General features: G+C 39.4%; 1 protein-coding gene across 1 annotated transcript in view; it reads right to left on the bottom strand.

Moving 5' to 3' along the window:
- Positions 1 to 23,140, bottom strand: part of LOC149786307 (ubiquitin carboxyl-terminal hydrolase 47-like) — a 130,007-nt gene that overhangs the window by 6,953 nt on the left and 99,914 nt on the right. The window contains exons 31-33 of the mRNA XM_089976694.1: positions 10,164 to 10,211; positions 4,643 to 4,773; positions 112 to 183 (exon numbers count right to left, since the gene is read on the bottom strand). Of these exons, the coding sequence (XP_089832820.1) occupies positions 112 to 183; positions 4,643 to 4,773; positions 10,164 to 10,211 (251 nt within the window). The remainder of the gene's footprint in view (positions 1 to 111; positions 184 to 4,642; positions 4,774 to 10,163; positions 10,212 to 23,140) is intronic.

Below are 23,140 nucleotides of genomic sequence, written 5' to 3'. Positions count from 1 at the left end.
GACTGGTGCACTCAATATGAAAAAACCCAATGCAAATCACCCCCCAACCCCAATAGGGCAAGTGAAAAAGTGAGACAGACAAAAAAAACATGGATTTAGCATTTTATATACCTGGCATTTTCTTTTTGCTGGATATCTTTCTTCATTTCCTCTGATATTTCTAACAGCTCTTCCTTTCTGTCCCTTTAAGTAGAAAGATTTGAACAGAAAATATACCAACTCACAATTTAAAATGCAGGTTAATGTGAAATAAGTTGTTCTGTAGAATTGCCAAATGGTTTATATAAGCCACATCATTCTGCAACCACTGTACGCCATGTTCTATGAACAAATACAATGGCAGATTTAGATTTACATCTTTCAATGACCACTGTACAACCAGATCTGTCAACACATACCAAAAGCAGATTTGGATTTACAATGTTCTATGACCTCTGTACAATTGGATCTGTTAACACATATCAGTGGCAGTATTGAATTTACAATATTCTATAACCTCTGTACAAGTGGAGCTGTCAACACTTATTAGTGGCAGTTTTGGATTTATATTGCTCTATGACCATTGTACATCAAGATCTATGAACACACATTTACACTGATCATTCTAATAAAAAAGCACACAACCTGATCTTCAGGTTTTATGCTATTAATAGATGTGTGTAGGCTATAAACAGGAAGTAACAAGATCCATGTCCTTGGAAGTATGATACCCTTCCCTAGTTTGCTGTTGTTGTGGGTTTAATGCCAGTTAAATGGGGAGGAAGAACCCATGAAAACCCCAGTAAGAACCAACTATCCATGGGAATATACAGGTAAGCTTTCTCGAATACCCACATTGGCTTAGACTGAGACTTGAACTCGTGTGAACAGAGGTGAGAAGGCAATGATCAGTATAGGCAATCACTTTAGACCACTCTGCTACCCAAGGCCCCCTACCTAGGTTGTCAACTTTAATTATTTACACAAGAAGCTGGCTGTGGTCTGCATGTCAAACCTGACCCTGTGCTATATTTCAAACAGATACAGGGCTTGATAAAATTATTTTAACATAATACAATTTTAAAGAGAAAGAATGGCGAGCAATCTGATATCTATAAATGTACAACATCAAGGACATCAGCATTGACATCAGGGTCCAAGGTACAAAGCTAGAAACAGTCCACAGCTTCAAGTATTTGGGGGCAACTGTAACAGATGAAGGATCGAAGCTTGAAATACTCTCCAGGATTGCACAGACAACACCAGCTCTGACAAAACTGAAGCCCATCTGGAAGGACAAGAACATCGCACTCAGCTCAAAGGTCAGACTGATGCACTCACTGGTGATCTCCATATTTCTCTATGCCTGCGAATCATGGACCATAAAAGCAGACTTGGAGAAAAGAATACAATGATACAGAGATGAGATGTTTCCGAAATATCCTTGGCATCACATACAAAGACCATATCACCAATGAAGAAATACGGCATAGGATAAGACAAGCCCTTGAGCCTCACGATGACCTCCTGATCATAGTGAAAAAATGGAAACTGCAGTGGTATGAGCATGTTTCACGATCATCAGGACTTGCCAAGACAATCCTACAAGGCACTGTACAAGGAAGAAGAAAGAGAGGCAGGCAAAGAAAGAGGTGGGAAGATAACATTCAAGAGTGGACAGGAATGACACTGAGCGACTCACTGAGAAAGACGAAAAATCGAGAGGAATGGAGGAAGCTGGTTGTTAGGTCTTGTGGGGTGCCCCAACGGTCTTCCAGATTACGGGATTGATGATGATGAAATATACCACTGCCTTATTCACATCCACCCCTATCCCCATGATGGAAACGAGACTACAGTTAAAAAAGACTCAAACTTATCCAAAAATAGTTCTTGTAAAATGACTGGTCAAACATAGATATCTTGTGATGATGACTAAGTTTCGTATCAATCCACTGAAAACTTCAAGACTAATTATATTAAGACAATTCTGGCATAAAATGTATCCAGCTGTAACGAAAAAAACAATAACTTTCACAAAAATCGTGGGATCAGACTTGTCAATATGCATATCTTCAGATTATAATCATAATATGTACAAAGTTTCATAACAACTCATAACAAAATGCAAGACAATATGTATTTACTTAAGAATGAAAAGGGCAATAACTCCAAGACAATTGTGAAATTACACTAATATGGAGATATGCACATAATCATCAGATGATGTTAACATGCAGAATGATTCAAGACAATCCAATGAAAACTAAGTCTAGCTGCATTCACAATATCCAGCTATACACTACATCCTGATCCAAAAAAAGAGCAGTAACTCAAAAAGAAAAAAACAAAGGTGCACTGTGATATGTCCTTTAAAGATGATTCTATTAGATACAAAGTTTCACAGTAATCAATCAGAAACTACACCGAAAGATGTTCACAAAATTCAGTGGTATAATGCATTTGGCTGCATCAAACAAGGGGCTATAACTCTACCTGAAATCACAGGAGAAAGGTTACTGTTGATATGGTAATCTTTAATGACAACCATTACCTGAATAAAGTTTGATAATAATCAAATGACAACTGAAACTACCAATAGTTGAAGTCACAAGATTCTGTTATAGACAATATCATGAGTCAAATAGGGCAATAACTGTAATAAAAATAGGATAGAGGACAATGATATGTTGATATTGCATGTCTTTAGATGATGACCATAACATTTTCAAAATTTCAAGGCGGTCAATTTAAAACTGCCACTATGATTTACATAATGAATGAACAAAATCATTCAAGTTTATTTTTTTAAATAAACAAATCAAAACACTTGGACTAAAACCTAAATCCAAATTTTGTATGATTGTGACCTTGACTCTGAAATCAACAGGACAAGACCAAATGTCATGGAATAAAGTGTCTTAGCTTCATCAAGATTCATTACCAGTATAAAGAAAATGCATGAATGGTTTTAGAAAATAGAAACAAATGAAAATACTTCAACCAAAATGTAATGCAAACTTTCATTGACAGCCAAAGCAAGGTCAAAGGATGAATGTCACTGATATCAATTATCCTAACTTTATAATTATTCATCTATGTATGAAGCAAATCCAAAAAGGGTTTAACAACTGAAAACAACCCTAAACACAAATTTTCTATGACTGGGACCTTGACCACAAAGAAAAATGGTGCAAGCAATCAAGTCATATAATAAACTGTGTTAGCTTTATAACAACTCCTGTCAAGCATAAGGAGAATTTACCAAGGGGTTTAGGAAATCTAAGCAAATTAAAAACATGAACCAAAACTGATGCAGTTGCCACTGAAAAAAAAAATGACCAATGTCTTGCTTGAAACTAACATGTGCTCAACAAAAATTGTAGGTACAAAGTGATTGGTTGACTGTATTTACAAAGTGACTGGTTGATTGTAGGTACAAAGTGACTGGTTGACTGTAGGTACAAAGTGATTGGTTGATATGAGAAGCTCCGGATGATGATCAAGTTTCATCACAACCAATAAAAACTGTAAGGACTACCTATGCTGACAAGGCTGCAATGAATGTAAGGATGGCTTAGTAGATAATGAAGTTAATATTTGGTGTTGATGGATGAATGGATGGACATACTGACATGTATATGGGTGGCAGAGTGGCTTCTATTTCCATGTCAAGCTTCAATCAAAGATGACTTGACAGTAAATTAACAATGCTTGTATGCAGTTCTGAATCTCTGCCACTTTAATGCCATAAATACATTGACGATGACACTGTAGCCACTGTAGTGTCATAAATGCCTTGAAGATGACACTGTAGGCACTAGAGTGACATAAATACATTGACGATGACACTGGCGCCACCGTAGTGTCATAAATGCCTTGATGATGACACTATAGGCACTTGAGTGTCGTAAATGCCTTGATGATGACATTGTAGGCACTTTAGTGTCATAAATGCCTTGATGATGACATTGTAGGCACTTTAGTATCATAAATGCCTTGATGATGACATTGTAGGCACTTTAGTGTCATAAATGTCTTGATGATGACATTATAGGCACTTTGTGTGTGTGTGTGTGTGATTTGGACTTTTAACATAGCTTTAACAATTTTTCAGCCATATTGCTATGATGTCTGCAGTGTGGCAGATTATAGTGCCGTCTAGCAATGGGGCATCAAGCTGCAGACATGTAGCATGATGTCCCACCCAGTCACATTATCCTGACACCTGGCCAACCAGTCCTAACACTAACCTCTTCATGCTGAGTGCCAAGCGAGGCAGCTGTTAGTACCATTTTTATAAGTCTTGGTATGACTCAGCTAGGGATCGAACATACGACCTTCTGCATCTGAAGATGATGCTCTAACCACTAGGCCACCTGAGTGGTATAGGCACTTTAGTGTCATAAATGCCTCGATGATGACTGTAGCCATTTTAATGCCATAACTACTTTGATGACACTGCAGCCACTCTAATTTCATAAATACCTTGATGACACTGTTGCAGCGTTAATGTACTAAATGCCTTGATGACACTGTTGCAGCTTTAATGTAGTAAATGCCTTGATAGTGTCACTGTAGTTAAAGCACTGGAAAAAAGATATCTATATTTTGCAACAATATGCACAAAAGACACCCACATCCCGACGTCAATGAAATTTACCTGTAATAGACAAGACAGCCATCATCACAGATATAAAGAGGCCACATGCTAAGTGAGGTCACTGGGGGATTCCAGTCCAAGTCTGTCTGAATCTCCAGTAGAGATACTTCATATGGAAATGTACCACGACCCTAGAACCAAAAAACATAGTTTAATTAAAACATGAAATCATCAGTGAGTTTTAACCATAAGAAATTATCATAAGATGTAAAATAATCCAAATAGTCATTGTTATAAAATCATAAAAGAAAGAGAGAGGCATGTCATGTTATGAATTACATGTCTTGTTTTACAAGTATTGATCTAAATATTATTAAGTTCAGATGTAATTTGTTTTAATGCCAAACAGTAAACATACTTTTTGTGCAGCCAATATATTCTGTAGTTACCTGCTATCAGCCAGTTTTGCAGCTACATCTCTCCTTCGATAACTCGCGCACAATGGGGTCCACAACCATAGACCGCACTATAAGCGAGGCGCAAGTTACCGAGGGACCTCCAAATATTGAAAAAATTGCTTTGACATCAAAAAAAACGTGGGGGGGGGTTAGGGAACTGGGCTGTTTAATGACTGAATCCTCATTTTACAATCACGTAGATAATAATTTTTTAAACTGCGCTTTTTCTAATGAAGTTGTTCGCTATTCTGTTTAAATAAAATAAAAAATCCTCAAAATATCCATTATATGAAAGATTGTTGTAACTGGTTTGAACAAACATCATGTGTGCGCGAAAAATCTGTGTATTATGTCACTGCTTTTTGTTTTCTTGATGAGTCTGGTTCCTGTAATGGTGTTTAATAGTATCTTGCCAAATCGGTAGTCCATAATTTGGGAACCAGACTAACTGTTGATACACCACCAAACAAGATTCCTTTCTTTTTCTCAAAAACATGTGACATTTATTTCGTGACACGTCTACGTCAAAACTCAATTTTTTATTGTTCAATTCGTACAATGTTAATATCGTAATTTCAGTGGTAGTAATAATGAAATTTCTTATCATCCCTGAGGATATCTGTAATTGCCAGTTCAAGAATCTTCTAAAACTCGCTTGCCCACAATGGTCTGTATCTGTGAAACCAAGCTTTATATTTTATGAAGTATTCATTTTTCGCTTGGCTGCCTTGTTATTTTTTATCACAGTTACGAAAGAGTCGGTGAATTTAAGGTAGTTTCTGTTACATACACAATAATGTTTATTACAGTGTTCGATTGATCAAATGAAGTGAGTTCACCCGACATACGACAGAGGCTGCTTGATTTTAAGTTAGTCCGATTTTTGTGCCTTTTAACTTTTCTTTTATTCCACCTCCTTTTTTTCTATTCAAAAGACATAATTAACGTGATAATACAAAGGAGGCCAGCTTTAAATTCAGTGCAACAATACAACAGATACTTCCGCAAGTCAGTTATCAAAACACGGTCGGCACTTAATTTGGGTCTCAGAGAAACACTTGCGGACATAGCTGTTATGGTAGATTGACGCATTTTACGTTTAATTACAAGAGGACACATAGCATTTATGACGATTACACCTAAAAGGAACTAAAAGATGGATCTAGAACACAAATTTCAATTGATAAAAAAAATGATTTAATTTGTATTTATTTATTAAAGTACTGCCTCCACGTGGCATAAGTGATATATTCATTGATCGTAATTTCCTTATATATCGTTAATTGCAGTGTACTAGGAATGTCGTTCGGAAAGAAAATATATAAAGTTGTATGAGCTATTTTTAAATTTGATATTTCATACTGTTGATTAAAATTTCCAGGTCCTATCTACCATTTTCAACGATAAAACGAGTGATACATCAAAGCTTCCGTTACCAATTTTGATCGCGATTTTCTTCAAGTTCAACAAATAGGGATACATTTTTGGGGTATTTTCGTGTTTAAAAAATTGGATCCACACCTGACACCGTGTTATAAGTGGGTTCGCGAGTTATCAGGGCGCAAGTTATCGAGGGAGTGGTGTATTTAATTTTGTCCATCTAAAAATGTGTTTTTTATGACTTCTTAATTTCATTGATGTGATTCTCCTTTGAACTCCATGAAAATAAGATGAACAAAAGTGTACATGAAAGTACAAAGTACATGAATAAAAAGGGTCCCTTGAAAGGACTGATGAAGAATATTCAAAAATAAGACAATTTCATGCTCTTAACTGCAGAGTGTTATACCATCTATGATATTCTTCACCAATAAAAAGACTTCAAATTAGCTGCTGTGGTGGACATAATGGAGGTCAGATTGGCACAATTTTCATTTTAGAACCAAACAGACATAATAAGAATTCTTCTGGTGGAAATCTTATGCCAACATGACTGTACCATTTTGGATGAGTAATGTTAACACATTAACCCCTAGCGACGACTTTACAGGGCAGGAGGTAGTAGCCTACTGCCGAGCTCTGTAGCGTCATGGTCATGCATGATACACTAAAGTGGATGGTATTATAGAAAGGTAGACAGATGTAGCTCTACAATGATACCAAATAATCTGGAATATCTAGTTGCACTACAAAATACAGATAGAAAAACCTCATGTTTTGGACCCGACTTTTTTTAACGCAAAATTCGCCCGTGGTCGGAATCCCATTTTGTGTCTGGATTTTAGACTTTTTGGTCTCAGATCTAAGGCAAACAGGTATGAACTGCAAACAGACAGATGAGCCTTTGCAAAAAGTAGGATAAGATGGGCATTTGTAATAAAGAGTGGTCTCCATGCAAAAATAATGGCTCCGTTTAGCAAAAAAAAAAAAAAAAAACACAAAAAAAACAAGTCCAACTTTTACCCTTCTGCTCATGCGCGAGTCAAAAGCCAACGAAAAATGATGTTTCTAACACAACTAGGCAATATGTTATTTAAAGATGACTGGGGATTTGGTGTTTTCAAGTCTATTCAGAAATAGCTTTCAAAATGTGTTTCCTACTCGATTTTCAGGCAAAAATGGCAAAAACCTCCAGGGGTTAATGTGTTAATAACATTTTCAAGATAGGTGCCTTGGAAGCCATATTGGTGTGTGTGTGTGTGTGTGATTAGGATTTTTAACGTAGCTTTAACAATGTTTCAGTCATTTTGCTACGACGTCTGCAGTGTGGCAGTTTATAGTGATGTCTAGCACTGGGGTATCATGCCGCACACATGTAGCATGATGTCTCACCCAGTCACATTATCCTGACACCAGGCCAACCAGTCATAACACTAACCTCTTAATGCTGAGCGCCTAGCGAGGCAGCTGTTACTACCATTTTTGTAAGTCTTTGGTATGACTCGGCCGGGGTTCAAACCCATGAACCTCCTGCTTCCGAGGCGTACGCTCTAACCACTAGGCCACCGGAGCGGTCACAAGCCATATTGGACATCAGACTGATACCATTCCATTTATTGCAATTTTCATTTGGGACCAGCAAAACCTAAGAATTCTTCTGTTGGAAATCTCATGCCAATATGACTTTCCATTTTGGATGAGTAATGATTAACAAGATTTTCAAAATTGGTGTTATGGAAGCCATATTGAACATCAGATTAGCACCATCCAATTTTGTACCAACATCAAAAGAAGTCTTTTGGTGAAAGTACAATGTCAAATTGACCAGCCATCCAGAAGTAGTGATAAATATTTTGAAGATGGAAACTGTGGCAAACTCATTAGAAGTCATAAGGGCAATAGTTTCATTTACAACCAACTCAACATAATATTGAGTCTATCAGTGGAAATCCAGAAATCCATTGCTGATATGACCATTCATTCATAAGTAGTAAGAAGATTTTCAAGGTGGCGATAGTGGGAGGCATACTGAATAACACCATCTTCATTTAGATCCATATTGACATCATAAGATGTAAATAAAAACTACTTGTTGATAAGACAATCCATACAGGTCGATTAGTGACAATGTTTTCATGATGGCTAAACTGGACATCAGAGACTGGTAGCATTTCCATTCTGGACCAACTAGACATCATGAGAAGTATTCTAGTGAAAACTCTATGACAATATTACTTTTTATGAACATGGAGTAGCAATAACAAGATTTTCAAGATGGCCACTGTAGCATATATATTGGCCATCAGATCAGTACCGTTTTCATTGAGGACTAACTAAACATCATAAAAAGTCATTTAGGTTAAGCCCCAAGTTGATATGACCATCCATTTAGGACTAACTAAACATCATAGAAAGTCATTTAGGTTAAGCCCCAAGATGATATGACCATCCATTCAGGACTAACTAAACATCATAAAAAGTCATTTAGGTTAAGCCCCAAGTTGATATGACCATCCATTTAGGACTAACTAAACATCATAGAAAGTCATTTAGGTTAAGCCCCAAGATGATATGACCATCCATTCAGGACTAACTAAACATCATAAAAAGTCATTTAGGTTAAGCCCCAAGTTGACATGACCATCCATTTAAGACAAACATCATAAAAAGTCATTTAGGTTAAGCCCCAAGTTGACATGACCATCCATTTAAGACAAACATCATAAAAAGTCATTTAGGTTAAGCCCCAAGTTGACATGACCATCCATTTAAGACAAACATCATAAAAAGTCATTTAGGTTAAGCCCCAAGTTGATATGACCATCTATTTAGGACTAACTCATCATCATAAAAAGTCATTTAGGCTAAGCCCCAAGTTGAAATGACCATCCATTTAAAACAAACATCATAAAAAGTCATTTAGGTTAAGCCCCAAGTTGATATGACCATTCATTTAGGACTAACTAATCATCATAAAAAGTCATTTAGGTTAAGCCCCAAGTTGATATGACCATCCATACAGGAGGAGCAGCAATCACAAGATTAAAAGATGGCCACTGTCCAAGTGACACCATTGTAAATTTTCACATGCACAACTAGACCATAATATGAACGAGTGTGTAAAGATTTATGTCCATCATCCAGGAGGAGTAGCAATAACAAACTTGTGCAAATGGTTGGACAGATGAAAGACAGCAGATGACATGTAACAGACGACAGACAATGGACAAGAAACCTTTCTCATAAGCTCTTCTGACCTATAACCAGTTGAGTTAAAAATAAGTTTACAATAGAATAACCTGATCCATCAAATATTCTAAGACTTCTGAATTCAAAAGAATAGGTCCCATAAATGCATCTGAGAAGCAAATAATCATAACACTGGAGTCACACCATTGTTACAATGAATAGTAAATACAACACTGGAGTCACATTAGTGTCACAATGAAAGCTAAATACAACACTGAACTCACATTACTGTCACAATGACTGGCAAATATTCATAACATTGGAGTCACACTAATGTCACAATGATTGGTAAACACTCATGAGTCACATGAGTAACAATGACTGGTAAATAATCACAGCAATGGAGTCACAATGAGTGACAATTACTTATAAATGTCTAGTCAAATTTGTGCCTCAAGACATGCTAATAACACAATGCTATGCAGCATCAGATCTTTTCCAGTCTGTTCACAGCTGGGAATGTGCCAAATATATAAATGGACTAATAAACATACCTTGGCAATTTCTATATCCTCCACTGGAATACCACTTTTCTCTGAAATCTGAAAAACAGAATAATATAAACTATTATCTGATTGACTTGTCCAACTTATGCATCAAATGTGTATTTCAGACAATCATTATTGGAAAAGTCTGCAATATTTTTTACCCTTTATCTGATCTCAAAGTTCCAGTGAAAAAGTATAGATTTATATAAATGGTCAAAAGTAACTAATGTGTGGTTGTTTATTAATGCTGTGGTTGTTTAAAAGGTACCCAGTTTTAAAAAATGGAAGTTGTTGACTGCCAGAAAATTACTTGAAAAAGTTAACATAAATTTTCATCAGAAAACTATGAGTGGGTAACATGTATATAATTGTAGTCGTGATTCTAACAGCATTTTCATTTTATCAATATTGCCTCAAAATGTAGTGCATGATAAAAACGGAAAGATCTCACCTGTTTTTGGAATTTATAGAAGGCACCTATTAGGGAATTTTTCTCAAAAATGAGGCACACAGTATATCATCTCATTATTTGAAAGACGATAAAAACGGAGAGATCTCACCTGTTTTTAGAATTTATAGAGTGCACCTATTAGGGAATTTTTCTCAAAAATGAGGCACACAGTATATCATTTCATCATTTGAAAGACGATAAAAACAGATCTCACCTGTTTCTGGAATTTATTGTGGGCACCTATTAGGGAATTTTTCTCAAAAATGAGGCACACAGTATATCATCTCATCATTTGAAAGACTACAAAAACGGAGAGATCTCACCTGTTTTTGGAATTTATAGAAGGCGCCTATTAGGGCACATAAGCAGCAGGGGGGGCGAATCGGACATTTTGTCCAATCGTTATTTGGCTTAATTAATACTTTCTGCACTCAATGATCTAGTGTCGTCAGCGCCTGGTAAAAAAAAAACGACGTCGTCGTTGGGGGATCGTCCAAACGTCATTTGGTTTAATTAACACCTTCTGCGCGCCGATCCCCAGCGTCGTCAGCGTCCGGTAAGCACATCGACGACCGCGTCGATGTCATCGCCCCCTCTGCTGCTAAGTGGTTATTTACAATGAGGGTCTTTATGATCTTACAAACAGAGTGATCACTAACTCCTCCTCTTGCAGATCAATTAGGTTATTTGACTGATCGGTAAGTCTGAAATTAATTCTCGTTAAAAACCGATCATGGCATCGCATATAGACCGGATTAATCGGACTCTCAACGATTAAAAATCCCGGAGGGGCTGTTGGTGAAAACGAATAAAGGATATACCCCTGTTGAGCTTGATTTGATTGCTTGGTATCCACCTGATAACTCCCTTCGATAACATCACACACTAGATTGATCGCTATCACCGATGCGATATTTACGTTGTATGGAGCAATATGCCTACCACCATCTTCGTTATCGTGTCTGAGGATAGTTGATGGGGCGAAAAAATCATTAAGAGACTTTCTTAGTTCTGGCGCGTTGTATTCTGGAAACCTAAAATCGGGTAAATCGGCTTCTGTGATATTATACTCGGTTAGGAATTTTTGCTTATTATCATCGCTGTTAGCAGATATTATCCCGACGATTCGTTTATTAATATATTCCATGTCTGATATAAGTTGATTTAACACCTCGATGTGTTTTTGTGCTTTTGTTTTCCGTAGTTGTTCTAGTTGTGATTGGCAAATACGATTAATCTCAGCAAACGTATTAATGATATCATCTAAACTAACTGCGAGCTGGACGTGTGATTCAGGGGTGTCCTCATACAAAAAATACCATTGCATGGTATTCCTGTTTTGAAATGCAAACCGACTGAGTAATAACGTGTTTTTCATAATAGACAAATTATCTCGATAACTGGGATTAATCTCATGATACGATCGCGCATTCGTGTAAGATTCCGGCGGACTTTCATGAGGTGGATTCTTAGGCCATCCTAGTATGGTTCTTATTGAACTGTTATAAATATCAACCATATACCCCGGTGTGCTTATTTCAATCGTCGACGATAACGTCGGTTCATGAACCGTAATAGCGATTTTTGATTCTTTTCCTGTGATTGATTTTATCCTGCGTTGAAATTCTTTATTGATTTGTTCTATTTGGTATGACCCAGTTGGTATTGTAACCTCCTCCCAGTCTGGGGTCCCATCGGGTTTATTTGTCCGTGCAAAAACCAGCGAGTTATTAGGTTGTTGTCCGTTAAATGCATCCGCTCGGATATTAGGCCAACTGTGATATATTCGCAATTTTGCCAGCGCTATTTCCTTCACTGGAACCGGCGACGGGAAGTTCACACTGAATTCGGGTTTCGTTGACGTTATTGATATCATATTTGTTTGTACCGGAGTGGTGTTCTCCGCGATCCGCTGAAGTAATTGAAACCCTTCGGGGTTCAGCGACATTATTATTATTCGTTGTCTTTAGTGTCTAATTTCAACAACCAGGTGGTTCCGGCTTCCAGTTGAAAATCCTCGATTTTTGACATCGCGGAGCTATACAACTGGACCATCGTGGAGAATTCAACATCGGATACGAACAAATTATCAATTGACAACGAGATCAACCCGGATAATTTCGAGTACGCGTCGGATACTATTTGATGTTTTACTGTATACTCGTTGAGTTTTTTCTGAAAACACGATGATATCTTCCTAGTGATTGCGTTGGCGACTCCAGCAATTGTTGTCATCGCGGAGACGGCGATTGGAACAGCGATCGGGGCTATCGTGGTCACCGTGGATAAAATAACACCGGCGCCAGCTACTATACCCGATACCGAGTACACGATCGCGTCGATGGCGGTTATTTTTCGGCGGTATTTTTTTATTTTTGCACGGTATTGTTCGGAAAGCGTTTTCAAGTTCGCGGAAAATTCTTTTGCGGTATCGAATCGATATTGATGTGACGTCGGTGATACCTCTGATTCAATTTCCTTGGTGGTCATTTTTATTTTAAAAGAACTAGTGTTTTTAATTACTTAGATTCGCTACAAATTCCACATACCATGTAATGTTTGCCCGGGCTAAATTTCCATCAACGGCATAAATTGTAAACGGTTCAGTTGCGTCCTTGTCTATAATTGTTGATATTGTATTGTTAAACCCGGATGAACTCGACGATAATATATTAAACTGCATCATTGAAACCAGTGTCAGTCGATAAATGCCCTTAACAGTTGCGGTGATATTTACTGTATTCTGTGTAGGAGTCCAATCGAATGATCCATGCCGAATTGTGTATACTGTGTTAATGATGTTCTCATGAGGGGTTTTTATTTTTTCGAGTTGCTCTGCCATTCTCGGTAGTCTGTCTTTAATCGCTTCAACATCAGTTATAACTATTCCTACTCCCCGCCAACTCGCGTCTATATTATTCTTGTTCGCTGCAACATTAGTTTTGATTATTTCTATTTCCCGTGTATTCTCGGTCATACCTTTTTTGTTCGCTGCAACATCAAGTTTGATTGTTTCTATTTCATATGTATGCACGTCTATACCTTTTTTGTTCGCTGCAACATCAGTTTTGATTAATCCTATTCCCCGCCAATACGCGTCTACATTTTTTTTGTTCCCTTCAATATCAGTTTTGATTATTCCTATTTCCTGTGTATGCGCGTCCACACCCTTTTTGTTCGCTTCAATATCAGTTTTGATTGTTCCTATTTCCTGTGTATGCGCGCTCATATTATTTATGATCGTTGTAACATCAGTTTTGATTGTTTCTATTTTCCGTCCATGCGAGTCTACATTATTTATGATCGTTGCAACATTAGCGCCGATTATTCCTATTTCCCGTTCATGCACGTCTACACTCCTTTTGTTCGTTGCAACATCAGTTTTGATTGTTTCTATTCTCTGTCCATACGCAGTGATATCATTTATAGTTATTGTAATCTCATCCGGTTTGGTATTTTTTTTGCCAAGGAATTTATCAAAGTTGTCATCGATCCTGTTAACATTTTTTCGTAACGTGTAAAATTGGCCCGACAGCGTTGTAAACTCCGAAATAGTATTTTTTATTGTTGCAAGATTTGGTTCGGTTACCGTCGGGGTCCCAAAAAAACTAGCAGTAGTGAGTTGTATATCGGTGACAGATTTTTTCACCTGCGTGTCGAGTTTGATCACCAATTCATTCAACCTTATAAAACCGTTCTGGGCTAATATTACCCTATCCATCACATCCAATATATTTTCACCCGGTTTGAGTCGTCCGTCGCTGGTATACAGCGCGATAGTGTCCTCGGCGGCATCACGCTGTCGTATTAAAACGTCATTCAGTGACACATTACCGGATTTCAATTTACCCTGGCGGTCTTGAAATACAACTATTTCGCCCGGGTCAACACTTGTTAGATTCAACGTATCAGCGATTTCATCCTCAATTAGTTTTTTTATGTCGGCGGCGGTCGTTTCCGTGGATTCTTTCAGCGCCGAAACCGGTCGCCCCCAGATATCAATCATTATTATTGTAAATGTTATTCTCTAAAATCCGTTGAGCTTCTACGACCCCACTAGTGTATTCGTTTACAACCACATGAGGTGGTTTCCGCGATGATGAAATAGCCGCGAGTACGTTCAATACCTCGCGGCCACATATCGGCGGGTCACTCAATTGCTGTGTTGGCAGCGTGGAATAAAAAACCCGGGCTGAACACGCCCGGATATACCGCATGAACTCTTTCGGCGGGGCTAACCCGTATGAATCAAAATAGACGATCGCACGCGGATCAATCGCGTATGCAACCCAATGAGTTCCCGCTCCGGAGGACCCATCGAGGTTAATTATACCGGTTTCAATATTCCTTGGTGCCGCCGGTAATTGATCCCTCATAAAAACACCTCTGAAGTTTTTTATCGCTAGCGCGTTTGCGGCGTCTATTAAATCAAAATTAGACATTGGAGTCATTGACTCAGGAGTCATTGACTCCTGCGTTAATAAACGGTTCCCGGTAGTCTTAGACCCTTTCCCGAGTACCATGAATACGGGGTTCCCGGTAGTCTTAGACCCTTTCCGGCTACGGGTCGTTTTTTTTTGTAGCCTTTCCCGGTTGCCTTCTTCAATGCCATCCCCGCCGCGGTACCAACGGCCCCCAACGCAGCCGCCTTAGCCACTGCTGGTGCGGCCGCGGCAATCAATGCCGGAATCGCAGCTAACAGCGGAAATATCCCACCGGTCTTTTCCATGTTTTTAATTGCTGCGGCTGAAAAATCTATTTGAACACCCTTTTTATTCTTCATCGCATCATTGAAATGTTTTATTTGACGCGCCGTCAACGATATCTTATGATTACCACCCGCCATCTGTGACGGCTTCAGCGTTATTGTGGTCCCGCATTGTTTAGCCGACTTTGATCGTAATTTCTTGACTTGACCATCAGTCAACTCTACACTAACGACACTATACGACATTTTATTGTAAACGTGTTTTGTGCTTTCAATTACATGTTTTCCACTGGCGCATCAACGATTCTCATTCGTCCACCAACACCTTCTAGCAGCATTGATTTATCGCTGAGAATGACGGCAACCGCTCTGTAATTAACACCAACCGGGGGGGCTATACGAGCTCGGAAGTGTATATCAACGACGGATTGTCTCGTTAAATCGAGATGCTCCAACGAAAAATAATAAATCGGATACCGGTTTTTAAAATCAAGTTGTGATATTTGCAAACCAGTGTCGACGTTTTGATCACGACCCATATACGACAGCAATCGATGATACACACGTGCGATATGGTTGTCACCGTAATTAAGCTGTATATCCTCGGATGGTTCCTGTTGTCCGTTTATTCTCAGCGAAACATCCCTGACTCCTAATTGATCAAATATCATATGGCTGTGTTCTTGATTACCCAATCGATTCCTATTCTGCAGCGCTATGAATATATGACGTGGGGCCGAAACACCCTGTTTTGATGCCAGGTGCCATGTAAACGTATCGGCGACGTTATCTTCTTTAGCATCAGTTGTTACCGCTAGCCAACTCAACAACGATTTCCCTCCCTGTTCCATAAATGCTAACAATCGTGCCTCCGTGGTAACTGATGGAGTCAGCACCGGCATCCACAATGCCATTTTAGTTAAAACAACCTTACCGGCAGCGACGCCAGCAGCACGCCATATTGCATTGTTATCATCGCCCCTTCGCGTCAGCGCGATTGTATGCTTGGCCCCATAGATAACTTTTCTAACATTTCTGCAGAATCCAAATATGTGATGGAGTGGAATCGCGCATGAAAACTGTCGGCGTGGTCTTTTTAGCATCAACATTCGTGCTGCGAATCCCATATTGTAATTATCGTTAAGACTTTTTATAACAGTGAAATTAGCGCCTGGTTTTGCTCTGCGATCTGGATTGGTTGCTTCATCCTGGTCAATTGTGGTATTTTCTTTTATTAGCACGTTGATGTACTGAAAATGATCAGCGTTATCGGCGGAGTCCTTCGCAAACATCATAGATGGACCCGCCGATCTTGTGTAATCATCCGAATATCTCGCTAACCCAATTATCGTCGTTGCAACATCAACCTCGCGTTCTATTGATTCAATTTCTCGCCCGTCAATAAGATATCTGGCGCTCTCAAATAACGCCATGATACCGTTGTTGACGAAACCAACTCGAACATGATCGTCATCTGCGTACGGTGCATTATCGGCGGCATTTGTCACGAGTTCTCCCTCGATTTCGATAAACGCTTCACACGGCAGAAAGTATTTACTGGTATCTTGGACCTGAAGTTCAATTCGCGATCGTAGGTCGGGTTGCGCTGCATAATAAGAATAATATTGATAATCACGGACAGAATCATCCCTGCGCACTGGGGCGTCCATATCAAACGCGGGATCAGCGGTTCGCGCAAACATTTCTATTATTTATCATGTTGATGTTTTCAATTGCGATTTTTTCGTCGTAAATTCTTTGAATTCTGTTTAAGACCACTCTCCCGCTATTGCGTTCATGGGCGCGTTGGTGGATGACTGAGCCGCCAACGACTCTAGTTTTTCTTCCACGGCGTTATTTATTACTTTACTGATATTTGCAGGCATCACTGTCGTTGATGGCATCACCGGTGGTTTCTGTTTTTTTCTCCTCACCAACGACATTAGTTTGTCCCGCGCGGCTGAAAGCGCCTTTCCGGCAACATCTCCAATGGCACTAATACCCTTATCACGAATAACATCAATGGCCTTCATTCCTAATTGTTTGGCTAACGGCGCTACTTTTGGAGCCATTCTTGTAAATAACCCCGCAATGGTGCTACCGAGACCATCTCCATAGTACGCACGGTAAACAGGCAATCGCGAGTTTACCACGTAGACGAGTACTGGTTTATCGTGATTGTAGTGTATGATCATCCTTATTAAAAACACCAGTTTTCCAATTAATCATCCACGAGTTCGTCTATGAGCGTTCGATATGTATTAATGTCTATGATACCGCCTGCAAATAACCGCTTGCAAATATCAGCAGCCTCATTGATTATTTCCGTAGAGTTATTTCCGGCTCGTTTTCCTCCAATTAATACCTCTAGCCGTGATATATCACTGAGAACACTATTAGGGCAGGTAACACTAGCGTTTTCAACTAGACCACTACCACTTGGATACCCCTCTCCGCTTGTTTTTTTAGAACCAGCTTTTTTTTGACGTTTTTCTCGGACTTCTTCTTTTTGCTGTTGTAGTATTTCTTGTTGTTGTCGTATATCATAATCATCAATTCCTTTTTTAAATTCTTTATATCCCAATTCTTTTGTATCCAAGCGATCAATCTCTTTATTCGTTTTATACAACCAATTAACCCAGTCATCTCGTTTTATATTACTGTTTTTATACTCGTCTTTTAAAAAGTTTTTTCTTGAATGATAGCTTTGAGCGGCAAAATTACCAAAAACCCTATACTCGTCGGATTTCAGTAATTGAGGTCGTTTTATTTGTGCTATAGCCCCTTCAGTGAGTTTATCTATAAAGGGGACTCCTTTTTGAGTGGAAATTTTTTGAAGTTCACCAACATCACCCTGTTCAGAATCATCAATATCAGCTAATCGTTCATACTCTCGTTGGGTTTTTATATCACTGGAAAGTTGTTTTATCCGTTGCTGTGTTTGTTCTGTCTCTGCTGCTATCTTTTCAAGTACAGGAAGAAGAGGCGCCTCTTTCCGTTCGCCCTCCTTAGGAATATCCCCGTATATTGCTCGTTCTGTTGCAGCTGTAACATCCTTAGTCGCTTTAGTTACCGGGGCAAATAACTGTTCGCTTCCAACAGTAAAATCGGTTTGCATTTGTTGTCGCGTTTGAAGTTTCTCTCTCACTCTGTCTCGTAACGGTATGAACTTTTTAAGCGCTGCTAGCCGCTCTCTGGCTAACCGAGTAGTAAGTGATTCACCTACCATTATTGTAAATTGATCCGCAATTTTCTAATTTTCCGCCGAGTGTACCATCGGGGGCTCCACGGAGTTTTCGTCTATAATCCTTCTAATGTTTTTGATCTTACTAGAAATCTCCCGGCGTCGTTCATAAACACGTCCGAGTTTTTTTCGTATTATTTCAACGGCAGTAAATAGTCCAATGAATGCATTTGCGTCATTGTGGTACAGGTTCTCATTAATCGTATGTTGTAATCGTTTTATAAAAAAGTACTCGCGGGCCAGGGTAAAACGCCCCCGTTTCGACTGTTCGTTAATAATCTCATAATCGGATAATATTTTTTCACTGTCGAGACCATCAGATAATTCAATTCCTTGATTTTTTAATTTTGAAATCTCAGTTAATATATTATTGATGTCTTCGATATTCATTATTCTTATAAAACATCTTGTTTTTAAATAAAAAAAAATGAAAACCCCGTGTATCAATTCCGAGGTGTTCATACTTTGTTTTCTTCCGGAACAGACAATAACGTTTCACACTGTCATGGTGGCCTTGTCACGGTGACTTCGTCACTCGCTAATTTCTGTTATATATGAAAATCGAATTCTATGCCCGGTCTTTTTTGAGATCGCTGTTTGATATACTCGTTCTGCAACAAATCGTATCGAGGCGATACAAATGTCAAAATATCTACTGGCTTCATTCATCGACTGAAATATTTTTTCCTCGTGAGTTGTTGTATCAAATGACTTTACGGTTTTTGCTTTCTTTGGGTATTTACCGGTTTGGCCTTTTTTGGTATTTTCGCTCTGAGAGATAGCTTGCAGATTACATAGTCTGTTATCTCGATAATTAGAATTAATGTGATCAATAACGAGACCATCCTTGATCAATCCGTGGAAGCATTCATAGATAATTCTGTGACAGAGATATTTCTTCTTTCCGGCACCAAATTGCAAATACCCCTGATTATTTACGGTACCAACCGGCTTCTTCAGTTTGCGGTTTCTAACAACGCCGTCGCGAGATGCCTCGTAACTGACGAGCACAGGATGCGGCTGAAATTCTTGGTCCATTTGTATAATAATACTATTTGTCTAATTTATTATTTGGTTTAATTATAAACCTTTCAACATAGTCTTGGGGGGTTTTGATGACGAAGTCTGCGGTGGGGTCAATGACGGCGTTTTTAATTCGCTTGTCATAATAGCGTTTTAGTTCCCTGTATCGCTTTCCGCCACAATTAATACACAACTGCGATTTTCCTCTTACACCGACGTGGCAAACCAAGCACGGGAGGGGACCAAGAGAACCATTACGAACGCTTTGTAAATGATACCCGCAGAATTCACCTCTACATGATTTATTGCACGGGGTTGTCGACCCAATCATCAACCATTTGCAGTGATTCATTATACTATATTCTTTCATTTAAATACTTGTTTTAATTATATGGATGAGTTTGAGAGATTAGCAGCAATTAAACCCCGGAAAAATATTAAGTTCAATCTCGATAGAGTCCTCAAGGACACACCAAAAGCGTTAATAAACGATAAAACCCTGTTGAATAAAATACGCGATTGTATCGATGAATTCAAACGTGATGGTGCATCTCATAGTTGGTCAACATTTCGAATTGATGGCATTGTTGATGCTACCATGAACGACAACCGCGCAGCAATGATAATATCACAACTTGACAGTAAAAGGTATTTCTTCAGAGTAAAATTCATTGTCCGGGTGGAATCAGGCGATTGGATCATACGTGATAAATTTGAACCAGTTCTCAGCGACAAGAAAACAGTCATTGTTAGCCGCGACTCCAAGCCGGGGTTGTTAACCGGAATTGACAGACCATACTATGAACGAGCGTATCCTGAAACAGCAGTTGTTTATGGAATATACCCGTTAAATAAGAAACCTGATATCGGAAAACTAGCGCCGATGAAACAGTCAACGGGGATAAATTGTGTAGCAGAACGAATAATAGAGCATTTTACAAATGCATGTCGAGGAAACAAATTGACTGATTTACGACGTAGCAAAATCAACCAGTGGGAGGAGACAGTGCGCGAGCGAGGAGCAACCATCAGCGACATAGCGAGATTAGAAACATCACTGAGATTTCCAATAACCGTTACAACGATAACCGGTGAAGTATTACACGAATCAAAGTACAAATCGAAGGGAGCCCCAATCAAAATTATTGATCATAACGAACACGCATGGACGCCCGCGATTACAGTGTTTCCACGGGATAGAACAGTAAAGTATATACCCGAAGAATTCCTGGAAGAGAACGGGTTTCTCGCGGAGAGGAAACTATTTGATGCTATTGCTTGTTTGTGTAAAAACGACCCTGTATCAGTGTGGTTACTTCGCAGCGCTGATACCTTTGATCAGTTTGTAAGACCAAACGGTGAATTATATCGCACTGAAGCATTTCACAACAAGATGAAAAAAACCGCCATGGAATTTGAAGAGCATGATGAACAACTGCTAACAAATTGTTTCACGATTCCATCGGTTGCAGCTCATGTTGCAGCGAGGAAAAATGCGTGGAGCCCAACGCGCAAGGAATTTCTACCGGATGTACAATCCAGTTGTTTGGAATACTATCACGGTGGACTATGGAACACTGAATACAACCGCGACGCTATGATCTCGGTTGATATGGTTGCCTGTTATCCAGCGAGTTTTCTCGGGTATGGATCCGCCGCTGAGTATTTCAAACGATTTGGACACCCCAGACATGAAATGACTCGTGTTGCTATTAATGGACCACTGCCTGATTTTGATTTAACCGGATTCGCTCGCATAGTATCATTTGAATTCGCAGCAGGACTTCATCGCTGTTGTTATATTTGGATCGGTAGACACATGACTGAAAAGAAGTGGCTGCCAATAGCGCTGCTACGGTATATGATTGATTGTAAAATGCTAGTTTCGTTGATTGTCAGTGACGCAATTATATCATATCGGGCGCAGACTGAAGTCTGGTTACCAGAACCGGAGCGTCTAGATAGTATAATTGACGAGTCCAGAAAAAACATTGATGCCGACGAGGAATATATCATCGAATGGTCCAGGAGGATATTTAACCAACGAAACCACGAGGCAAAAGATCTCGGTAGAAGAATAATTGGTAAGTTCACACAAGGTGGAAAAAACTGCGACTACAAACGATATTGCTCACGGCTGATTATAGATGATGCAGAATATGATTTCGTAATCAAGGACGCAGTGGCGAAAAATAGATACGTGAACTGCGAAACAGCTTTCTTGTCCAATGGAACAAGGTTAGGTACAGTTGTTACCTACAGCGACGGAGACAGTCCGGCATACCCGCATTTGAGGGCGTCTATGCTGGGTTATGCCGCTATCAATTTATTCTCGATGATAAATAGATTCCCCGATACCGCGGTTAGAGTAGCCGTTGATTCATTTTATATAGACGTAGCGTACAAGGGAAACGTAGCCGAGTTTACTAGTCCGGACGAGAGTTGGGGTACATGGAGAATTAAAAATGAAATACGACGCGATTATTCCCCGTCAGCAGATGTCACCGTTGAGAACAACTACTTACGCGGTGATAAATTGTCAGAATGGTCTAATGCACCATCGTGTTCTGATCCAATTTGTAGACACAAGACGGTTTATTTAAGCGGCTGTGGCGGGTCAGGAAAGACGACTCGGGCAATTGAATTATTTCGAACGCGGGCAAGTATAATCGTGCTTACACCGACTCATAGACTAGCGCGAGAGATAAAACAACGAAATGTTGACGCCGTTACTTATCACAGCTTCTTTCGATACAGCGGCGGTGAGTGGACTCCTGATCGAATGGGTGAAAAATTTATTCCCGACATTATCATCTGGGATGAGATATGTACTGTTTCGTTAGATACTTTACAAATGTTTCTTGAGTGGTTGCTGCGCGCGAATACAGCGGTAATCATGTGTGGGGACCATGGCCAACCACCACCATTTGTCGGCGAGGGTCCACATGATTGGTTAAGGGGTTTTGTGGACTATTATGAAGAAACCGATACTGATTACCGAGCACTTGATGAACAACTGCGCGAGGTTAAGAAATTAATCAGATTACAGCCGGATAGAATTCAATGTGAAATAATCCGCGAGGTAATTCCGGAAACGCCGTTGAATGAATTCTGGGAAACATGGAGACCAAACGATTTGATTGTAGCGAGTAGAAAGATAGTCAGAGACACACTTCAGCGGAAGTTGTTTACGTTGCATAAGGAAAAGTTTCCAACGCGTCCAGTGCCATTATGTTATAGACCCGCGGACACACGGCGGCAGAACATTGAAGTTGAAATTCCAGCCCCGACAGCGTCGGGAACAAAAAAACAAATTCTCGTGCTGAATGATATTGTGCTCGTTGATATCAGCGTCGTCGAGGACGCGCTACGTGCTGATAAATCCCCGTGGACGCTAGGATACGCAACAACAATACATTCCTCGCAGGGACTAACCATCACGGACACAATTGTTTGGATAGTTGATAATCGCATCGAATGGTCGAATCTAGTCTATCTTGCAGTGTCCAGAGTACGAAGGATAAATCAGCTTCGAAGAATTGTTATTGACGGAGCCG

This window comes from Sinohyriopsis cumingii, chromosome 12 (assembly GCF_028554795.1).
Source record: "Sinohyriopsis cumingii isolate HCF-2022 chromosome 12, ASM2855479v2, whole genome shotgun sequence".
Classification (NCBI taxonomy): domain Eukaryota; kingdom Metazoa; phylum Mollusca; class Bivalvia; order Unionida; family Unionidae; genus Sinohyriopsis; species Sinohyriopsis cumingii.
The sequence above is the reverse complement of the archived record's forward strand: the minus strand, read 5'-3'. Positions and strand labels throughout refer to the sequence as shown.